At 49.0% G+C, this 17230-nt stretch overlaps 1 protein-coding gene across 1 annotated transcript; it reads left to right on the plus strand.

Moving 5' to 3' along the window:
• Window positions 1-6894: 6894 nt before the first annotated feature.
• Window positions 6895-8626, plus strand: LOC101766427 (agmatine coumaroyltransferase-2). The gene has a single exon (XM_004975342.4). The coding sequence runs from the start codon at window positions 6976-6978 to the stop codon at window positions 8293-8295; it is 1320 nt and encodes a 439-aa protein (XP_004975399.1). The 5' UTR covers window positions 6895-6975; the 3' UTR covers window positions 8296-8626.
• The last annotated feature ends 8604 nt before the right edge of the window (window positions 8627-17230 follow it).

A 17230-nucleotide genomic window follows, 5' to 3' on the forward strand; every position in this document is an offset into this window, starting at 1 on the left:
AAGCCCCACCGCCGGCCGCCCCTGTCGTCGCCCAGCCCCGCCACCCGTCGCCACCCAAGCCCCGCCGCCCATCACCGAGCCCCACAGTCCGCCGCTGTCTTGTTGCCCAAGCCCCGCCGCCGACCGCCCCCATCGCCGCCCAGCCCCGCCACCCATCGCCACCCAAGCCCCACCGCCCGTGTTGCTTGCGGATAGCTTTCTCGGTAGTTGGTACTGCAAAAACTATCCAGAGGAAGAACAATATGGGATAGAGAGGATGACAAGTGGGGTCTGAATTGGGGGGCAACAATGGCAATCCACACTGAAATCAGTCTTTTTTGGAGCATAGAGCACCCATCTAGCCAAACACCCCATTTTAGTTCTGGAGTTCTAGAGTGGAGCTGGCTCCACCTGAAGTTCTGGAGTGGAGCAGCTCCACCCGGAGTTGGAGCCATGCCAAATAGGGCCTAAAGGACCCCTTTAGTACCGATGTAGTAGTACCGGTTGCACAACCGGTACTAAAGGGAGGTTTGGGACCAGTACTGAAGGTGGATTCCCCGGCAGTGCTAGTATTCAAGAAACAATTTCGTTGCGACTCGAGCGCGCACGTAGGCAAACTCCAGTTTCCACGCCCCTTATTACCCACCTACCTTTTTTAGATTAAGGAAATAAATCCGATCTCAGCAATCATTATTTTGACAGCTTACAGCAATAAACTCCAGTACTCTTATTCTTGATTCTCTTCGTAACGTTCCAGCCTGCCTTCTGAAGACTTCTGTCACAGTAACTTCCAAACATCGACACCCTCTTCTCAAGTTGTCCCTCTCTTCCTCTTTAGATAGGATTGACCAGCTCCTGCTCCAGTAAGTCCCCCTGGAGATTACCTGCAAACAAGAGTTAGGTTTCGATCGTTGGAAGACCACATCATTCCTACTCAACCACAAAGCCCAACATATGGCAGCTGCATCAATTAAAATTTCATTTCTTTGATTAACCTGGAATCCTTTAATCCAAGAGCCAAAAAGATTACCTATGCTAGTTGGTGGTTGAAAGCCAAAGGCAATGCTAATAGAATACCAGACCAGTCGTGCCAAAGGGCACTCAGAAAACAAGTGTTGAATGGTTTCATCTGCACTACAGAAAGTTCTTCATGCTCTCGGGTGGGTGGGCGAGCGCGAGGAAGTCCTTCATGCTCTTGGGAAAGATGATGCTGGGGCGAGATGCCATCGAGTTCGCTGGGAAGGATCTCACGATCACCCCTATCTAGCGCGGCAACTATTGGATTCCGATAGTCCACCAAGGGGGCACCCAGGTGGTAGATTTGTAGGTGGGGGAGATCGCAAGACCAAGAACTCGAATGGTAACACAAAGACATAATGTTTAGACAGGTTCGAGCCTCCAGAGAGTAATACCCTACGTCCTGTGTTCTGGTAGATTGTATTACTGATATGGTATGCGGAGAGTTGAGATGCGTTGAGATAAGATAATGTGCCCTCGGGGGGGTGCCCCTAGCCGTCTTATATAGGCTGATGACCCAGGGTTACAAGTCGGATAGGATCTTATCCTAGTTGGTTGTTACATGGAAAGCAATCTGAGTCGGACTACAACGTGTATCCCACAATATCCGGGCATAATCTATTCGCCTGACCTCCGAGATTGTGCTCCACGCGTCTTCATGCCTTGCCCCGCACACCATGGTCGGGTGGGACCACTTGTCAGGCCAGCCAGTATCCTAGTCAGTGGGGACCCGTGGGTACCCTTATCCCTCAAGCTCTCGAGCAATATGAAGTCGAACAGGAACTTGACAGATGTGTAGCGAGGCCTTCAATATATCCGGATGATGGTACAGGCCCGTCATGATGACAGAGAGGCTGTGCATGCTCAAAAAGAAGAAAGAATTGCATTTTGTGCAAGTGTTGACCAAATGCGCGTGACACAAATAACTACCAAGCTTCAGGATGTCGAGCATCCTGCAGGTCGAAGAGAAGTACATGGAAGGCATCGCAAGACGCACTCTATATGGAGTAGCCTCTGAGCATTGAAGCAATTAAAGTAATCGGTCCAAGGGTCTAGAATCTTGTAATTCGTATAGTTTGTATAGCATTAAAGATTGGTCCAAGGAGGTACGCTGACCTGAAATAGGCACCCAGCCCCCGAGCGCGAGGGCTGGTGGGGCCAAGGAGACATGCTGACCTGAATACGACTCCCAGCCCCCGAGCACGAAGACTAGTGGAGCCAAGGAAGCACGCCGACCTGAATACGGTGCCCAGCCCCCGAGCGCGAGGACTGGTGGAGCCAAGGAGGCATGCCGACTAAAGTAAGACACCCAGCCCTCGAGCACAAGGACTGGCGGAGCCACGGGGGCACGCCAATCTAAATACGGTGCCCAGCCCCCGAGCGTGAGGACTAGCGAAGCCAAGAAGGCACGCCGACCAAAGTAAGGCACCCAGCCCCCTAGCCTGGGAGCCGGTCGAGTCATGGAAGTACGCCTAATCTCCTCCCACCCCGAGCTAGAGAGGTCGGCTGGGTAACGAAAGGCACGTCGAGTCATCCGTGGCGTCCAACCCCCGAGCCTGGGAGCCGACCGAGCCACAGAAGCATGCCGAGTCATCTGTGGCGCCCAACCCTTGATCCTGGGAGCCACGGAAGCACACCGAGTCGAGTCGATCGGGTGGTAGGAGGCACGCCGAGTCATTTGTGGTGCCCAGCCCTCGAGCCTGGGAGCCAACCGAGCTACAGAAGCACGCTGAGTCGCCTACCGCACCTAGCCCCCAATCCTGGGAGGTCAGCTGGGTAGCAGGAGGCACATCGAGTCATCTATGGTGCCCAAACCCCAGGCTTGGGAGCCGACCGAGCCATGAAAGCACACCAAGTCACCACTCGCCCAGCCTAGGTCGATCGAGTAGCGGGAGGCATGCTGAGTCATTTGTGGTGCCCAGCCCTTGAGCTTGGGAGCCGGCTGAGCCACGGAAGCACGCCGAGTCGCTACCCACCTAGCCTAGGTCGGCCGAGCACCGGGAGGCACGCCGAGTAGTTTCGGAGCTGTCAAAGGATAATACAAAGATTATGTAGCATAATGTAGAGCATTTAATAATTAAATAACTTAGAGTTTTATTCGGCGTAGAAGTAAATTCTTGTGCATCCTGTTGTTGTAGGCCATGTAATTTCCCCGAGTAGTTAGCCCATTATATTTATGCACCTGACCCTGCCGAGGTGTTGTCGAGAGCGGGCTCGAGCGTGCTTAGCAGGAAGCGACACATGAGGGACATGCTTCACAGATTAAGGCGTGTGTTACCTAAGTACTTTAGCAACTATTAAGAGAGACGGACAAGCCACAAAGCAGTCGGAACTGTGCGGAAAAGCGAGAACGTGCGCTGGGCACTCATAGGTCGCAGTCTCGAATGCCCATGTAGTGGACGAATCAAGCTGTATAAGTAGTCAGGGTGTGACCGAGGTGGTCGGCGGAAGTCATAGAGACATATAGAAGAATCGAGGCATGTGGAGATATACGGAAGCCGTAAAATGTTTAATTGAAAATAAGACTTAGCTTGATTTGTGGTCGAGTCGGAGAGTCAGCATCATCCCCGAGCGGGTAGCTATCGGTGAACAGTTGTTGACAAAGCCAATGTTGAGTCAAAGTGGTCGGTGGTGCTAGTTGTAGGGGCAGCGGTGCATGATGTTGTAGTTGCGGCTGTCTCGTCGAGGCTGCCGCCGAGCGCAGCGGACATGCATGAACTCCAACCCACACGGTCTTTCGTCGGTGCTCGGCAAGTTGGCCATATGGAGGATCAGGCATGCATCACATTAGATAACGGATTAGAATAAATCTTGTCGACCAAACAAACAAAAGAACACTTGAGATCGGACACAGGGAGCTTCACTCAATCACGTGTGGCAGCAATAGTTATTAATTCCTTTCTCCATGTTACGGAGCGTGGGGCAGCAGCTTGATGTCGAGGCTTGTCCCGATCTTCGGTAGTGGTGCAGCCTCATGCGTCCTAGCCTAAGAGTCAGAGTAGATGGATTGGAACAAGCAGCGCCCGGTGGCATGTCTCGGCCATGCATCTGATGCCCAAACCGACTGGGTCAGGCTGCATCTTGGCTGATGCCTTTTGTTGTGTGCCGAGTCATGGTTTGACCAACAGGCAGCAGCTCAGGATCCCCCTCGAAGGTGAGTCAGTGCATGGAAGAACACTAAAGCACAACGACTTCCAGGCATGTCAGATCGAATCACCGGAGACAACGTAGATGTTGATGAATGCAGATGATGCCCCGCGATTAGATCTAAGGGCAGGGGTGGGTAGGCGAGCGCAAGGAAGTCCTTCATGCTCTCGGGGAAGATGATGTCGGAGCGAGATGCCACTCACGATCACCCCTACCTGGTGTGCCAACTGTCGGATTTAGCAACCGACAGTCCACCAAGGGGGTGCCCAGGTGGTAGATTTGTAGGTGGGGGAGATCGCAAGATCAAGAACTTGAATGGTAACAAAGAGACGCAATGTTTAGACAGGTTCAGGCCTCCGGAGAGTAATACCTTACGTCCTGTATTCTGGTGGATTGTATTACTGGTATGGTATGCAGAGAGTTGAGATGCGTTGAGATGAGATAACGTGCTCTCGGGGGCTGCCCCTAGCTACCTTATATAGGCTGACGACCCAGGGTTACAAGTCGGAAAGGATCTAATCCTAGTCGGTTGTTACATGGAAAGCAATCTGAGTCGGACTACAACATGTATCCCGCAATATCCGGGCAGAATCTATTCGCCTAGCCTCCCAGATTGTGCTCCACGCGTCTTCATGCCTTGCCCGACACGCCATGGTCAGGTGGGGCCCACTTGTTAGGTCGGGCAATATCTTGATCGATGGGGACCCATGAGTACCTTATCCAGGTCCGCGGCTGCTTAACATGCCCAGGTCTGCAGTCTGCCGAGCCAAAGACCGGAGATACGACATCCATGGCCAACGTTTCTACCCTCTTCACGTCATCAACAGAGAAGCCAGCAAGAAAAACGTCGTTGAGAAACTTACCATCCATGCCCAATTCCGGCAACACCTTACCTTCATTTTCACCTTCCTTATTGGAGCTCTCCTTACCACCAAGCGCCCAAAAACAGGAGCCCCATCCTGTCCATTGCACTCGCGTCTCTGACTACGAGAGTAGGACCGGAGCTGAGTGCCTCCTAGGGAAGACGGAATCTGTCTCCAAGCTGGACGTCGACGTCGGTCCACCGTCGCCGCCACAGCGCCTTCTTCTGGCGGGGTGGCCAGTGTCTTCTTATCACCCTCCGATCACTCTAGGCTAACCGCCAGAGTGAGGCTCTGCCCTCCGATAGGGGGCCTTCTGGCCGGCAGCGCCGCTCATCCCCTCACACTCTCCCTCAAGGGTAGTATGAGGATGCCAATGAGGAGTACTTCATACACCAAATACACTGTGCTTTCCAAACCTCATGGACCTTCTCTTTTGCAAAGTAATCCCAAACACACCTACCTAACCGTTGTTCTGACCTTGTTTAGGGCGAAATGTGCACTACTGTAAAAATGACCTTTCGTCCACTCTCTTAGTACCAGTCACATTTTGACCCGGTACTAATGTTAGGATTAGTACCGGGTCCAAATTTGGGTACTGGGTTGTAACATCACTTGTCCTTTAGTACTGGGTGGTGTTAGACCCAGGACTAAAGGCCCTCCACGGGTTACTTCAAAAGGAAAGCATATCCACCTCCATTACATGCATTGCGTAGGTGGGATGGCAAGGAAGGTTCGTGCAAGGCTTGAGGTCATGAGTTTGAATCCCACGGAATCACGCACGATGCGAGGCTTTGTTTTTTTTGAACCTTTAGTACCGACCGTCCTTTAATACTGACGTAGCAATACCAGTTGTACGATCGGTACTAAAAGGAGGTTTGAGCGGAATCCGCAGTAGTGACGGTAAGGCATGGCATGCATAACCGTCGATAAACCATTAGCCAGGAATCAGGATTACACACTGGCCATCTAAAGTCTGAACAACATATCGATCGGCTAACAAGAAACGGAGTCGAGAGGCAAGCTTCTTTGGGCGAGTAAAGAAGATGCGGCCTATGTTATCCGGCGTGGACGAGCAGGACTCACCAAAACTTCGACTGAAATTTTACGAATTCCAAAAAATTTCGATCACGACCAAAATTACTATCTGCCTGAAATTAGGTGTTTCCTTTGAGCCGAAAGAAATCGTAAAACAAGAGGGTTTGCAGGTGCTCTCAGCCATTACGATGCTACGTTTTTATTTGGATTGGAATCTTACAAGTGTCCGAATAATCATCCAAATTAAATTAGCTAATAAATAGTACATTTCGCAACCGTGGTACATATGACAAGGCTTGGCACAAAGGGAAGTTTAGAAGCTATTTGGTTGCTGGTCACACACTTAACCTTAGGCGAGACATGTGTGATCAGGGAAGTAGGAACGGCGGCGATCGATCAGGTTATTTGTTCAGGGTCAATCCAGTGGTAGCTATCGAGGCATCATCCGACGAACAGCAACGGGTACCTGCTAACCATACTATTCAAGAAGATTATCCAACTTGCTGATTAAGACCTGTGTGTCGTCGGTGTGTGCAGCAGGCTCGATTTCTGATTTCTCACGAGCACCTCATCAGTCATCACCTACCTACCCTCGTGACCACTTCTCCGCCCTTGCTTTTCGTTCACCGCTGGCATCGCTGTCAAAACGCCGGGACTATCCCGATTTCCCAGTCAACTGAAGGCACCCAAAGGCCAACACTGGCCGCCCGTTTGAACGCGGCGTCCCTCCAATCACAAGCGCTGCCGGTTCAACACCTACCACATCTCATATTCTCTCCGACCGGTGGCATATCCTCGCCCGGCCCTATATATTGGTTGACCCAGTGCCACAACGTAGTTAGCTCATCGATCGAGTAAGAAAGATCATCCTTTTTAAGAAAGGAATTGTCTCGTGCATTAGCAGCTTTCTACGAGACAATTCTTTTCTCCAAAAATGAAGATCACCGTGAAGTCGTCAAAGGCCGTCAAGCCCGCCAACGGCCCCGCCGCCGCCCCGGACGTCGTGCCGCTCTCGGTGTTCGACAAGGTGAACTTCGACACGTACGTCTCCGTCATCTACGTCTTCCGCCCACCGACGCCGCCTAACGCCGCGCTCGAGGCGGGCCTCGCCAGGGCGCTCGCCGAGTACCCCGAGTGGGCGGGACGGCTCGGCGTGGACGGCCGCGGGAACCGGGCCATCCTCCTCAACGGCGAGGGCGCGCGGCTCGTGGAGGCCACGGCGGACGTCGCCCTCGACGCCGTCCTGCCGCTGAGCCCGGCGCCGGAGGTGAGGAGCCTGCACCCGAGCGAGGACGGCGCCGAGGAGGTCATGCTCGTCCAGCTCACGCGGTTCGCGTGCGGCGGGCTCGCCGTCGGGTTCACCGCGCACCACCTCGTCTCCGACGGCCGCGCCACCAGCAACTTCTTCGTCGCGTGGAGCCAGGCCACCCGCGGGGTCCCAGTCGACCCGGTGCCCGTCCACGACCGCGCCTCCTTCTTCAAGCCCCGCGACCCGCCGCGGGTCGAGTTCGACCACCGCGGCGTCGAGTTCAAGAAGCCGGAGCCGGCGGCACCGCCGCTGCACGCGGAGGCCGGTAACAACGTCGACGACGAGGTGTTGGTACACAAAGCCCACTTCAGTCGGGAGTTCATCGCTAGGCTCAAGTCCCAGGCGTCCCCGCCGGGCGGCCGGCCCTGCAGCACGCTGCGGTGCGTGGTGGCGCACCTGTGGCGGTGCATCACGGCGGCGCGGGGGCTCGACGCCGCCGGCGCGGCCACCACCAGCGTCTGCATCGCCGTCGACGGGCGCGCGCGGATGATCCAGCCGGTGCCGGACGGGTACACGGGCAACGTGGTGCTGTGGGCGCGCCCCACCGCGGCGGCGCGGGACCTGGTGGCGCGGCCGCTGCGGCACGCGGTGGAGCTCATCAACCGGGAGCTCGCCCGGGTCGACGGGAGCTACTTCGGGTCCTTCGTCGACTTCGCGGCGTCAGGGGCGGTGGAAGCGGAGGGGCTGGTGCCGGCGGCCGACGCGGCGGAGATGGTGCTGAGCCCCAACATCGAGGTCGACAGCTGGCTGCGGATCCCGTTCTATGACCTCGACTTCGGCGGCGGCCGGCCGTGCTTCTTCATGCCGAGCTACCTGCCGGTGGAGGGCCTCCTCATCCTCCTGCCCTCCTGCTACGGGGACGGCAGCGTCGACGCCTACGTCCCGCTCTTCAGCCGCCACATGGACGCCTTCAAGAGCTGCTGCTACTCCATCGACCTCCACTAGCTAGTTGTTGGCGATGCATCTCTGCATGCATGCATGCGCGCGTACTGGTACACGTGGAGTTGGATTAAGTTGGTATTATAGAGCAAACTTATTTTGTCCATACATGAGATAATTGTACCAGGAACCCCTACAAAAAGTTACTAGAGTTTCCAGTAATGGATGGCAATAGGGTAGCTCTGTTTCCAAATAAAAGACGCTTTGGTAAATACATAAACATGTTTACTACTCCAAAATGTAATATTTCTAATGGTGGACACATCATTGTTATGTTCTCAATCTACATTATCATTTATGCATAATGATTAATAAATTTTAAAAAAGTTTGATCAAACGTTGTTAAAATGCCTAACATATTATAATATGAGGAGGCTGTGAATTAGAAGATCAGCGAGAGAAGAGAACCCAAGGAAACGGACGTTTACCACCACGATGGCACTAGCAACTAGGAAAAATCCTATCATTGCCACGCATGAAAACGGGAACAACCAGGGAGGGAGTGGAAAGGTCAGAGCAAATGGTTGGTCTTTAAGGTTTTATTTTGTTCATTCTAATGGGAGGGTCGATGCCCGTTCTGCAATTGTACCTTTTAGTGCTGGGTGGTGTTACAATCCGATATAAAAAATCTTCGGAGATTCTCAATTTTAAATCCGGTACTAATGTATATTTCTAGTGCTGGCATCGTCTTTTTTAAGTACACGTGACGCGTGTCGTGACGCGTGTGTGTGGATTACTATTTCGTTTTGAAGTCGTGTGTCGGGCTACTTTCAGGCTTGTCAGTCTTTGGATTGGGGACGTAGGAGCGGAAGGGCCGCGCTTGGTTATTGCTGCCATGCATGTGACTTGAGAGATCTTGAGCGCTCTTCTCTCCTTTGGGTAGTGTATTGAGACTCGGCACACATCCGTCAGGTTGCATGCCGCTTAGATTCTTTCTCCCCTCTGAATTCTTATATGATAAAGCAACATTACACTTGGGTATTCTTTTAATCCCCTATTGTATTTTTCTTTCACTCAACACCTTGCTTCAGACTCTAACTCTAGTAAGATTTGCCGTCTGATCTTCAGCTAGATAAGACTTCTCCGGTCGGTTCAGTAACAAATCTGGGGATCTTGAGGTGTTAGAGTTAGGGTTGGGGTTAGGGTTGAACATTTGAGATTAGGTATGGTATAGAGAGAAAACATTGGCAAAGATGGATCCACAAAAGGAGGTGTGCTTGAGGTTCGTTTGGATGTACCCACACGCTGGCCATGCCAATCTCCGCGAGACAAAATCATTGGTGTTTGTTTTGCCCGCCCGCAGCTCGCAAACATGAAGTTGCGGAAAACAACGGGAGGACAATGGCATTGGGTGTTGGCACTCCAACTATGTGCATCTATCAAATAGACGCAACGTTATGAGTCAATGACCAAAATATTGGTGGGATTGTCGTTATCCTCGATCCAAACATCCTCTTAGTACTTACATAGTGGAGGATGGTTGGTAGGGTATAGCGTAGTGACAAATATAAAATAGCTTCTAGCTACCGAAGATTGTAGGTGGTAGGCTAGGGTGAGGAGAGGGTGCTTTGGTTGCTAGTTTGGTTTTGAGGATATGTGTGGAGGAAGAGTGAAAATTTAGATGTAAAAACGGGATAAAATCGTGTGAAAGTTGAGGTGGTGCTTGCCTGTGTACTCGATCGTAACCCCATCCTTGCATTCCTATCTTATATGTATTGTTCTTGTTTTATATACATCTTTTGCTTTTTTACTATTACAATGTATAACAGATTAGTTTTGTTGACAAAATATTAAATCCTAGAATGCTACTCACCAAAGCGTACCATCGCAAACGCCAAACCAGAATGGAATTGACATGTATGATTACTTGACTAGTTATTGCGTGCAGATACATAATGCGTGCGTGTCCTCTGCAATTACCAGCTCATTTTGCACCTATACTAGCCAAGTGATTTAACAATCCGACGTTGTCTTTTGGTCAACAGTTTCATTACATTGCCCTAAAAATTACATTTGTGCTAAATATACACATACTTGTATTGTACTGACGAAATGTTTCAAAAGGTCGTCCCGTGCTCAGGGCTGAAGGCGCGAGAGGCTACCTAAATAGTGCCAGAAACATGAGTTCAAATGCTACGGCGGTCAACAACACATCAGTAGACCAGAGCAAGATCTATGTGAAATTTTGTTTTAAGTATGACTGTAAGGGCACCCCATGCTATTGCTGCGACAAGAAGAAGTTGGAGCATTGTTTTTGGACCGAAGATCAATGCCTGACTGCCTGCCCGGCGTGCAACCCTGAGTGCCCGCCATAGACAACATTTCATCGTACGACGATGTAACGTCGAATGATCGAATGTTACCACATGAAATAAAAGTATATTAGAGGTGCAGACTAATATTGTACTACTGGTGCACAATATGCATACTATACTGAAGGCATCAGTTCGTTTTTTTTTTCTTCAGCCGTTCGGATCGCTTGTTTTTGTGCTGTCGGCAGTGTCCTGCTCACAGTCACAGGTTCATGCTTTGTTGCTTGTTTGGAATATACGGGCCTGATTCATAACCATCTTCTTCCTCGCTGACTATTTTTATTGCCCTTTTATTTGAATTCAAAACTCTGTTAATGTACATAGTGGTTGCTTGCATGCATTCGAGTGTCGAGCCACACGTGCATGCATGAAGGCATGCCGTATGTTGGAGCCCGCGTTTCCTTACGTGTTCTGATAATAACCTGAGTCAACGCCCGGTCGGTCTCTGTTTGCTTTTTTCTTTTGCGAACGACTTATTATTTATTTTCCTCTAAATATACACATCACTCCCATATCTCTGTGAAGATTTTATCTTTTTTCTCTTCCATATTGTTAGAATCAGGGTTGCTACTTTCGGCGAAATTTCGCTGAAATTTAACGAAATTCGGTAATTTTGGTGGCCACCGGATTTTTTTTTTCCAAAATTCACTATTACACTTACGCATACTCCCTTCGTCCTGTAAAGAGTGTCCTTTTAGAAAATTTTAGACACAACAGTAGTCATGAGAAATGATCATGCTGCCCCTAATTACTCATATTAGTTATTGTTTTGGCTGTCTTTTCGATTTTTCTAAGTCCAGAATAAATGCACATACATTGAAGCCAGGAAAATAACATCAATTAGTCATTTGATTAGCCCTACACGCTTCTCCATGCATTCCTTTTTATTGGTGTGGGTGTTGTTTTAATTAGATGGGTCTTAATATAAGCTACTAAAGGGACTCTCTTTGTAGGACAAATTTTAGAGTCTAAAAGGACATTCTTTACTGTGTTAGAGTGCGCAGTGGAATCCGACCCAGCTCGTTGTACCCACGAGCTCACAACAACAAGGCATTGGTTCTAACTCAACTCAAAATTTAATGTGTTAGAGTGAGCAGTGGAATCCGACCCAGCTCGTTGTACCCACGAGCTCATAACAACAAGGCATTGATTCTAACTCAACTCAAAAGACTAATCTAATGGGTGAGGGCTGCTCCGCCTATATGTTATTCTCCTCCATCATCCATTTTCGATGCGGACTGAACTCATATACCTCTTTTCCTCCCCCACTAAAGAAAAACACGAGAACCGCCTATGCATAAACACCTAAAGCGAAGTCGAGGACCGCCCACGCATAAAAACCAATTTTAATTTATCACCACCTCATATGCACGAAATGCTTCTAAATTCTCTTACTATTTAATCTTACGTAGCGGCCATTGCAGCTAGTATATCGCTGGATTAGCAACGATCACATTCGTAGCTCCCTGTGTCCCGTGCGAACGCGCACGCCATTTCAAAATTTGAAGGTGCCGCGCCGCCGCCCGCGCATCCCCATCGAACGTGGGCGCGACCGCGCGAGCGGTTGCCGCCGCAACCACTCCCACCTCTATTTCAGCGCGCGGCCTCCTTCTCCTTCATCCAGCCTCCACCATCTGTCAAATCTCTCGCCGCTGCACCGCCCTGTCCCGATCCGCCGCCGCCGCGCGCGCACTCGCCAGCGTCCAGCCCAGTGCGCGTTCACTCAACGGCACGTGACCTGCGCGCGACGAGGAGCGACGATGAGCACCTGCAGCACCGCCACGAGCGCCCTCCGCGGCCACGAGAGCCGGCGCCGGCGCCGGCGCGCCCCTCCTGCAACCTGCGACGCCGCCGACGTCGAAGCCGTCGTCCACGGCCTCCTTGAGAGGCGGCTGGTGGACTTGGAGCGGGACTGGGACGCCTACAAGACCGGCCAATCGGGCGCCGCCCTGCGCCGCCACCACCGCCGCAGTCGCTCGGCAACCGCCACGCCCTCCTCCGCCGTCACCACCGTCGCGGCGCCGGACGCCCTCCTCCTCCCTCTGTACCGCTGCTCCTCGCCCAGGACGCTCGTCTCGTCGCTGCAGCAGGCCGGCAGCGCCAACAGCGGCCGCGCCGCCAAGATCGTCTTAGGCGCCGATTCCCCTGCTGGATCCTACGAAGGAGGCATCTCCAGCGTCTGCTCCGTGGAAGCCGGGTACTCCGCGGCGGCGCCCTCGTCGTCGTGCTCGTGCCCCTGCCGCTGCCGGTGCGCCGTTTGCTGCTGCAGTTACTCGACCACAACCAGCTCCTCGTGCGTCGGCGCCTCCGCGCCCCCGTTTTCTTCAGCGGCCGGAGGCGCCGCCGGTGAACGTTCAAGGAAGAGCGATGAAGGGAGGACGGTCTCTGGCACAGGCAGGGCTGGATGGATCGCCGCCGTTGCTCTTGTCGTCATGGGGTTCGTAGCCATGGTCATGTTGGAGCTCCGCATGGACGAGGGCTGTGCAGAGTACCTAGTTCCCACATGATTAATTGTTACCTTACCATGCGCGTGGCGAACTTGTAGTGTCAAATAATCTGCTGGTGCTTGGATGGCTCTGATCGATTTCAGATTCCTGTATGTTGTGCTCGATCAACCCCGGATTTTCCTATGTGTTGATATATTAATATCTACCGTGGTAACAGAACGATCGCCGAACAGAGCAGCTGTAAGTGTAATTATGTCGACTGCTATTTGTGTTCTGCGAAATATCTAGAAACTGAGCACAACGCTGCTGATCGTCCCTCTCTTTCACATTTACTGTTGCGTGCGGCTTGGGCCGTGTTCTTGCAGTGGAGCCTGCATGCTTATGTAAAATATTTCACATTCCACGGACGCGGCATGGAAAACAATTGAAACTATACGAAATGCTTTTTATGCTAAATAAACTAGTCCATCGTATTTGAAAATTATTTATAAATTAAAATCCTAGTTAATAATCAAAATTGTTTACCTACTACTCTCTTATTTTTTTCAATACTTCACAATAATAGGTGTACTTAATTTTGTCTGGTTGTGATTCATTTTTAGTTAGTAATACTCTATACACTCTTTCATCCATATTCACACTGTTTTCATTTTGCACATCCATACGTTATATTTAGCATAAAAATTAATATTTTTATCACTTCCTCACATACATGTATAAATGGTCTATATGGTGACACTCATCATGTGTGTATACCTTAACTTAGTATTTCTATATTAACAATGACATAAATAGGTAATTTAAAATCATATATTAGTTTATTTTACTTTGGACATTTCTGTATGATGCACATAAAAATAATTAGATTAAGATTTAGATGTTTACTATAGATTGTTTTTAATAACAACATATGTGGGTAACTTAGATACTATACAAATTCAGAATGACATATAAGTTATACGCATGAGTAAATTTGATGAAGGTAATGGGATTATTTTTATAATGGCAGAGTTCAGTAATTTAGATATAGATTTAGTGTTTATTTTAGGGCCCCTTTGGTGGGGCTTCAGCTCCTCCGAAAACGGCTCCGGCTCTAGCTCCTTTGGTGAAGTGGCTTCTGTGGTGGAGCTGAACCCGTTTTAGAAAATCATTTGGCAAAACGGCTTCTCCTGTTTTTCATAAATGAATAAAAGGTGTCGAATGTCCAATGTACCCCTAGCTATTTCACTTGTTGTACAAATGAATTTGTACTTTTCTTCAATTTATATTTGTAATTTCATATGAAATAGAAAAAGGATTAACATATATAATTATAAATTAAACTAATAGTTTCTCTCTTTTTTCTTTTTTTCCCTCCATTTTTCTCCCTTCTTTTTTTTATTCTTTTCTCCCTTCTTTAGTGCTCCCTATCCTTTCACTCTTCCTTATCCTTTCTCCACGGCGGTGCACTCCAGCTCCAACCTCTTTTGCTTTGCGCCGCACCCCATCATCTCTGGCGCTGCTCGGGCGCTTGTGCTGCTACTCCGGCACTCCACAGTTGCTAGCTCGGGCTGCACGAGGCATCCGTTGCTGTCAAGCGAGGCTAGGCTGCAGAGCTAGGTGCTCGCGCCCACACCGAGCGGCACAGTCGTGCTGGCACCAGCTGGGGCAAGAATGGGGCGTGAAGCACCTAGACCAACCGCCGGTGGTCCTCTGGCCGGATGCACGCCGCCATGCTGCCAGTAAGAAAGAGGGGACGAGGGATGGAGAGGCACAGTGGCATTTCTGTTGTATAAGCTGCGAAACTTGTGGGGCAATTTTGTACTCATGCTTGTGGAGATGAGGAGGAGCCAGGCGGAGCTGCTATTTTCGGCTCTGTCGCCTCAGTTCATTTGTGTGAACAGCTACTTCAGTGCTCCGCCCTCGAAGCCGTTTTAGATTTAGGCGTTTGGTATAGCTCCTACTAAAGCCGGTGGTGGAGCTGTTGAAAGAGCCCTACTAAAGGAGCCCTTAGAATATTTCATAATGATAGAGGTGAGTAACTTTTAAATAAATATAATAGACCAATGACTATGATTATTAGAGTTTCTAAGATTGATGTTTGATGTTTTTGATTTTTGTGAGAATGCCTAGGATTCTTTTTCTTAGCGTGTCTCGTAGAACAAATGTGGAGTCTCCAATGAAAAAAATTAGACCATAATGTTACAAAACTATTACCTTGAGCTACCTCTCATTTTTAAATATTCGAACACAATACTTATATAGAGATATACTTATTATCTTCGTCCCATTGTGATAGATTTTAGTTAGTAATTGCTCTATAACATTTCCATCCACATTTTAAATCTTTAAATTTTCACTTTGCATATAGTTATGTGCTTCAATTTGTTTAATTTGTTTAATGAATCCTAAGTTTGAGCTATAATTTTAGAAATCTATATTCTCGTCACTTCCTCTATATCTTTATAAATAATGACACACATCATGCGTATATACCTGAATTATTATGTCATATACTAATAGATGATTTAGCATATAGTGGTGTATATTTTTAATTAAGGTGATTTGGACTCAATTTAGGGTTACCTCATGTTATTTCTAATAATGTCATATGTGGGTAATATAGATGCAAATTTAGGGGTTACTTTAAATTATTTTTAAAGTATTAGTAGTGGGTAATTTAGTTGCAAATTTAGGGGCTATTTTAAATTATTTTTATAATGGTATAAGTGTAATTTTGATGAAGATTAGGGAGTTACTTTAGTTTATTTTATATAATGGCGTAGGTGGGTAATTTTGATATAGATTTAGGGTTACTTTAGCCTATTTTTATAATGGCATATTAACATAATAGATCTAATGGCTATGATGTTTTGAATCTACCAATTGATGGCCAGATGTTTTGCTTTTTTATTAGAATTTTTAGGATTTCTCTCTTTTTCTAGGGTGTCCACCTAGGATGTTAGGTGACTTCAACCTCCAATTAGTAATAGTTACTAGTAATTTTTTATTGAACATGTCCGAAATTTGGAGCGAAACAAAAAAACACATATGGAATTGACACGCAGCCTGCTAATCTCCGGATATAGATGCTTGTCGCTGCGGTCGCGAGGATATGTCACGGTGACGCCGGAACCATCCACCTTCCAGAAAAGGAGCTACTTACGTGTAGGGGTTCTCGATCATGAGCCGTGCTTGACCGCCGACCGGAGTTGGTAGTGATGGTTTTCGGCGGGCGGCGGCGGCGGGCGGCGGGTGTGCAGCGCAGCAGCGGTGGCGGCGATTGCGGGCCGGTGAGCTGCGAGACGATGGGTGTACGTCGTCGCCACGCAGCACGTAGGTGCGCTATCAATGGAAAGGCGACCTTGGACAGTTCCTGGGCTGGGCTTGCATATCATCATGAACGCGTGTAATGCCGCAGGGCAACCTGGGCGGCGCCGAACGGCCGGAGTTCTGCACCTTCACGACTCCACAGCAAGCTTGGAGGCGGCCGGCGTGGAAGAAAAGCTCCATATATTAGTCTGCCAGGATACCGTTCAAACTGGGACGAGAAATAATTTAAATCTTTTAGATTCTCTGCACTTACTTCCGTTCCAAATTATAATTTGCTTTACCCTTTTGTCCTAGGTGAAAGCACGAATAAATTTTTAGAAAAAAAAATATTTACATGATGCTCCCTCCATTCTTTTTTGATAATTGTATTTTTAATATCAGATTTTCACAAATGATAGTTCTGTTTGCTATCAATATGGGCGCGCAATAAATTTCATTGACAACAGTAGGAGGATTCATGAGGCCATTCTCAATGAGGGTTTTTTTTTATTTTTGTTGATGAATGAAACCATACCTTCAATGCACAATTTCATAACACATTCATATATAAGGCATGGACTTTAATTACGATGCACCCCATTGGCCAAATCAATTGAAATGAAACTTTGTAACCCTCAATGACAGTTTCAACACATTTCATAGTCTTAGGGTCTGTTTGGGACGGGGGTGTTAAACTTTAACACCCTCAAATGAGGTGTTAAACTTTAACACATGTGGGGTGTTTGGATGGGTTGTTAAAGTTTAACACCTTAGCTGAAAAATGACTGCATTACCCCTCAATAATGCTCTTAAATGCTGTCTAATACCCCTGTGCTGCACAGCTATCTGTTTGCTTTGGCGCCATGTGCACAGGTGTTTGCTTTGGCGCCA

Source organism: Setaria italica, chromosome VII (assembly GCF_000263155.2).
Source record: "Setaria italica strain Yugu1 chromosome VII, Setaria_italica_v2.0, whole genome shotgun sequence".
Taxonomy (NCBI): domain Eukaryota; kingdom Viridiplantae; phylum Streptophyta; class Magnoliopsida; order Poales; family Poaceae; genus Setaria; species Setaria italica.

Excerpts from the sequence above, each read along its gene's own strand:
- LOC101766427 (XM_004975342.4), top strand. The coding sequence starts at position 6,976 with ATGAAGATCACCGTGAAGTCGTCAAAGGCCGTCAAGCCCGCCAACGGC.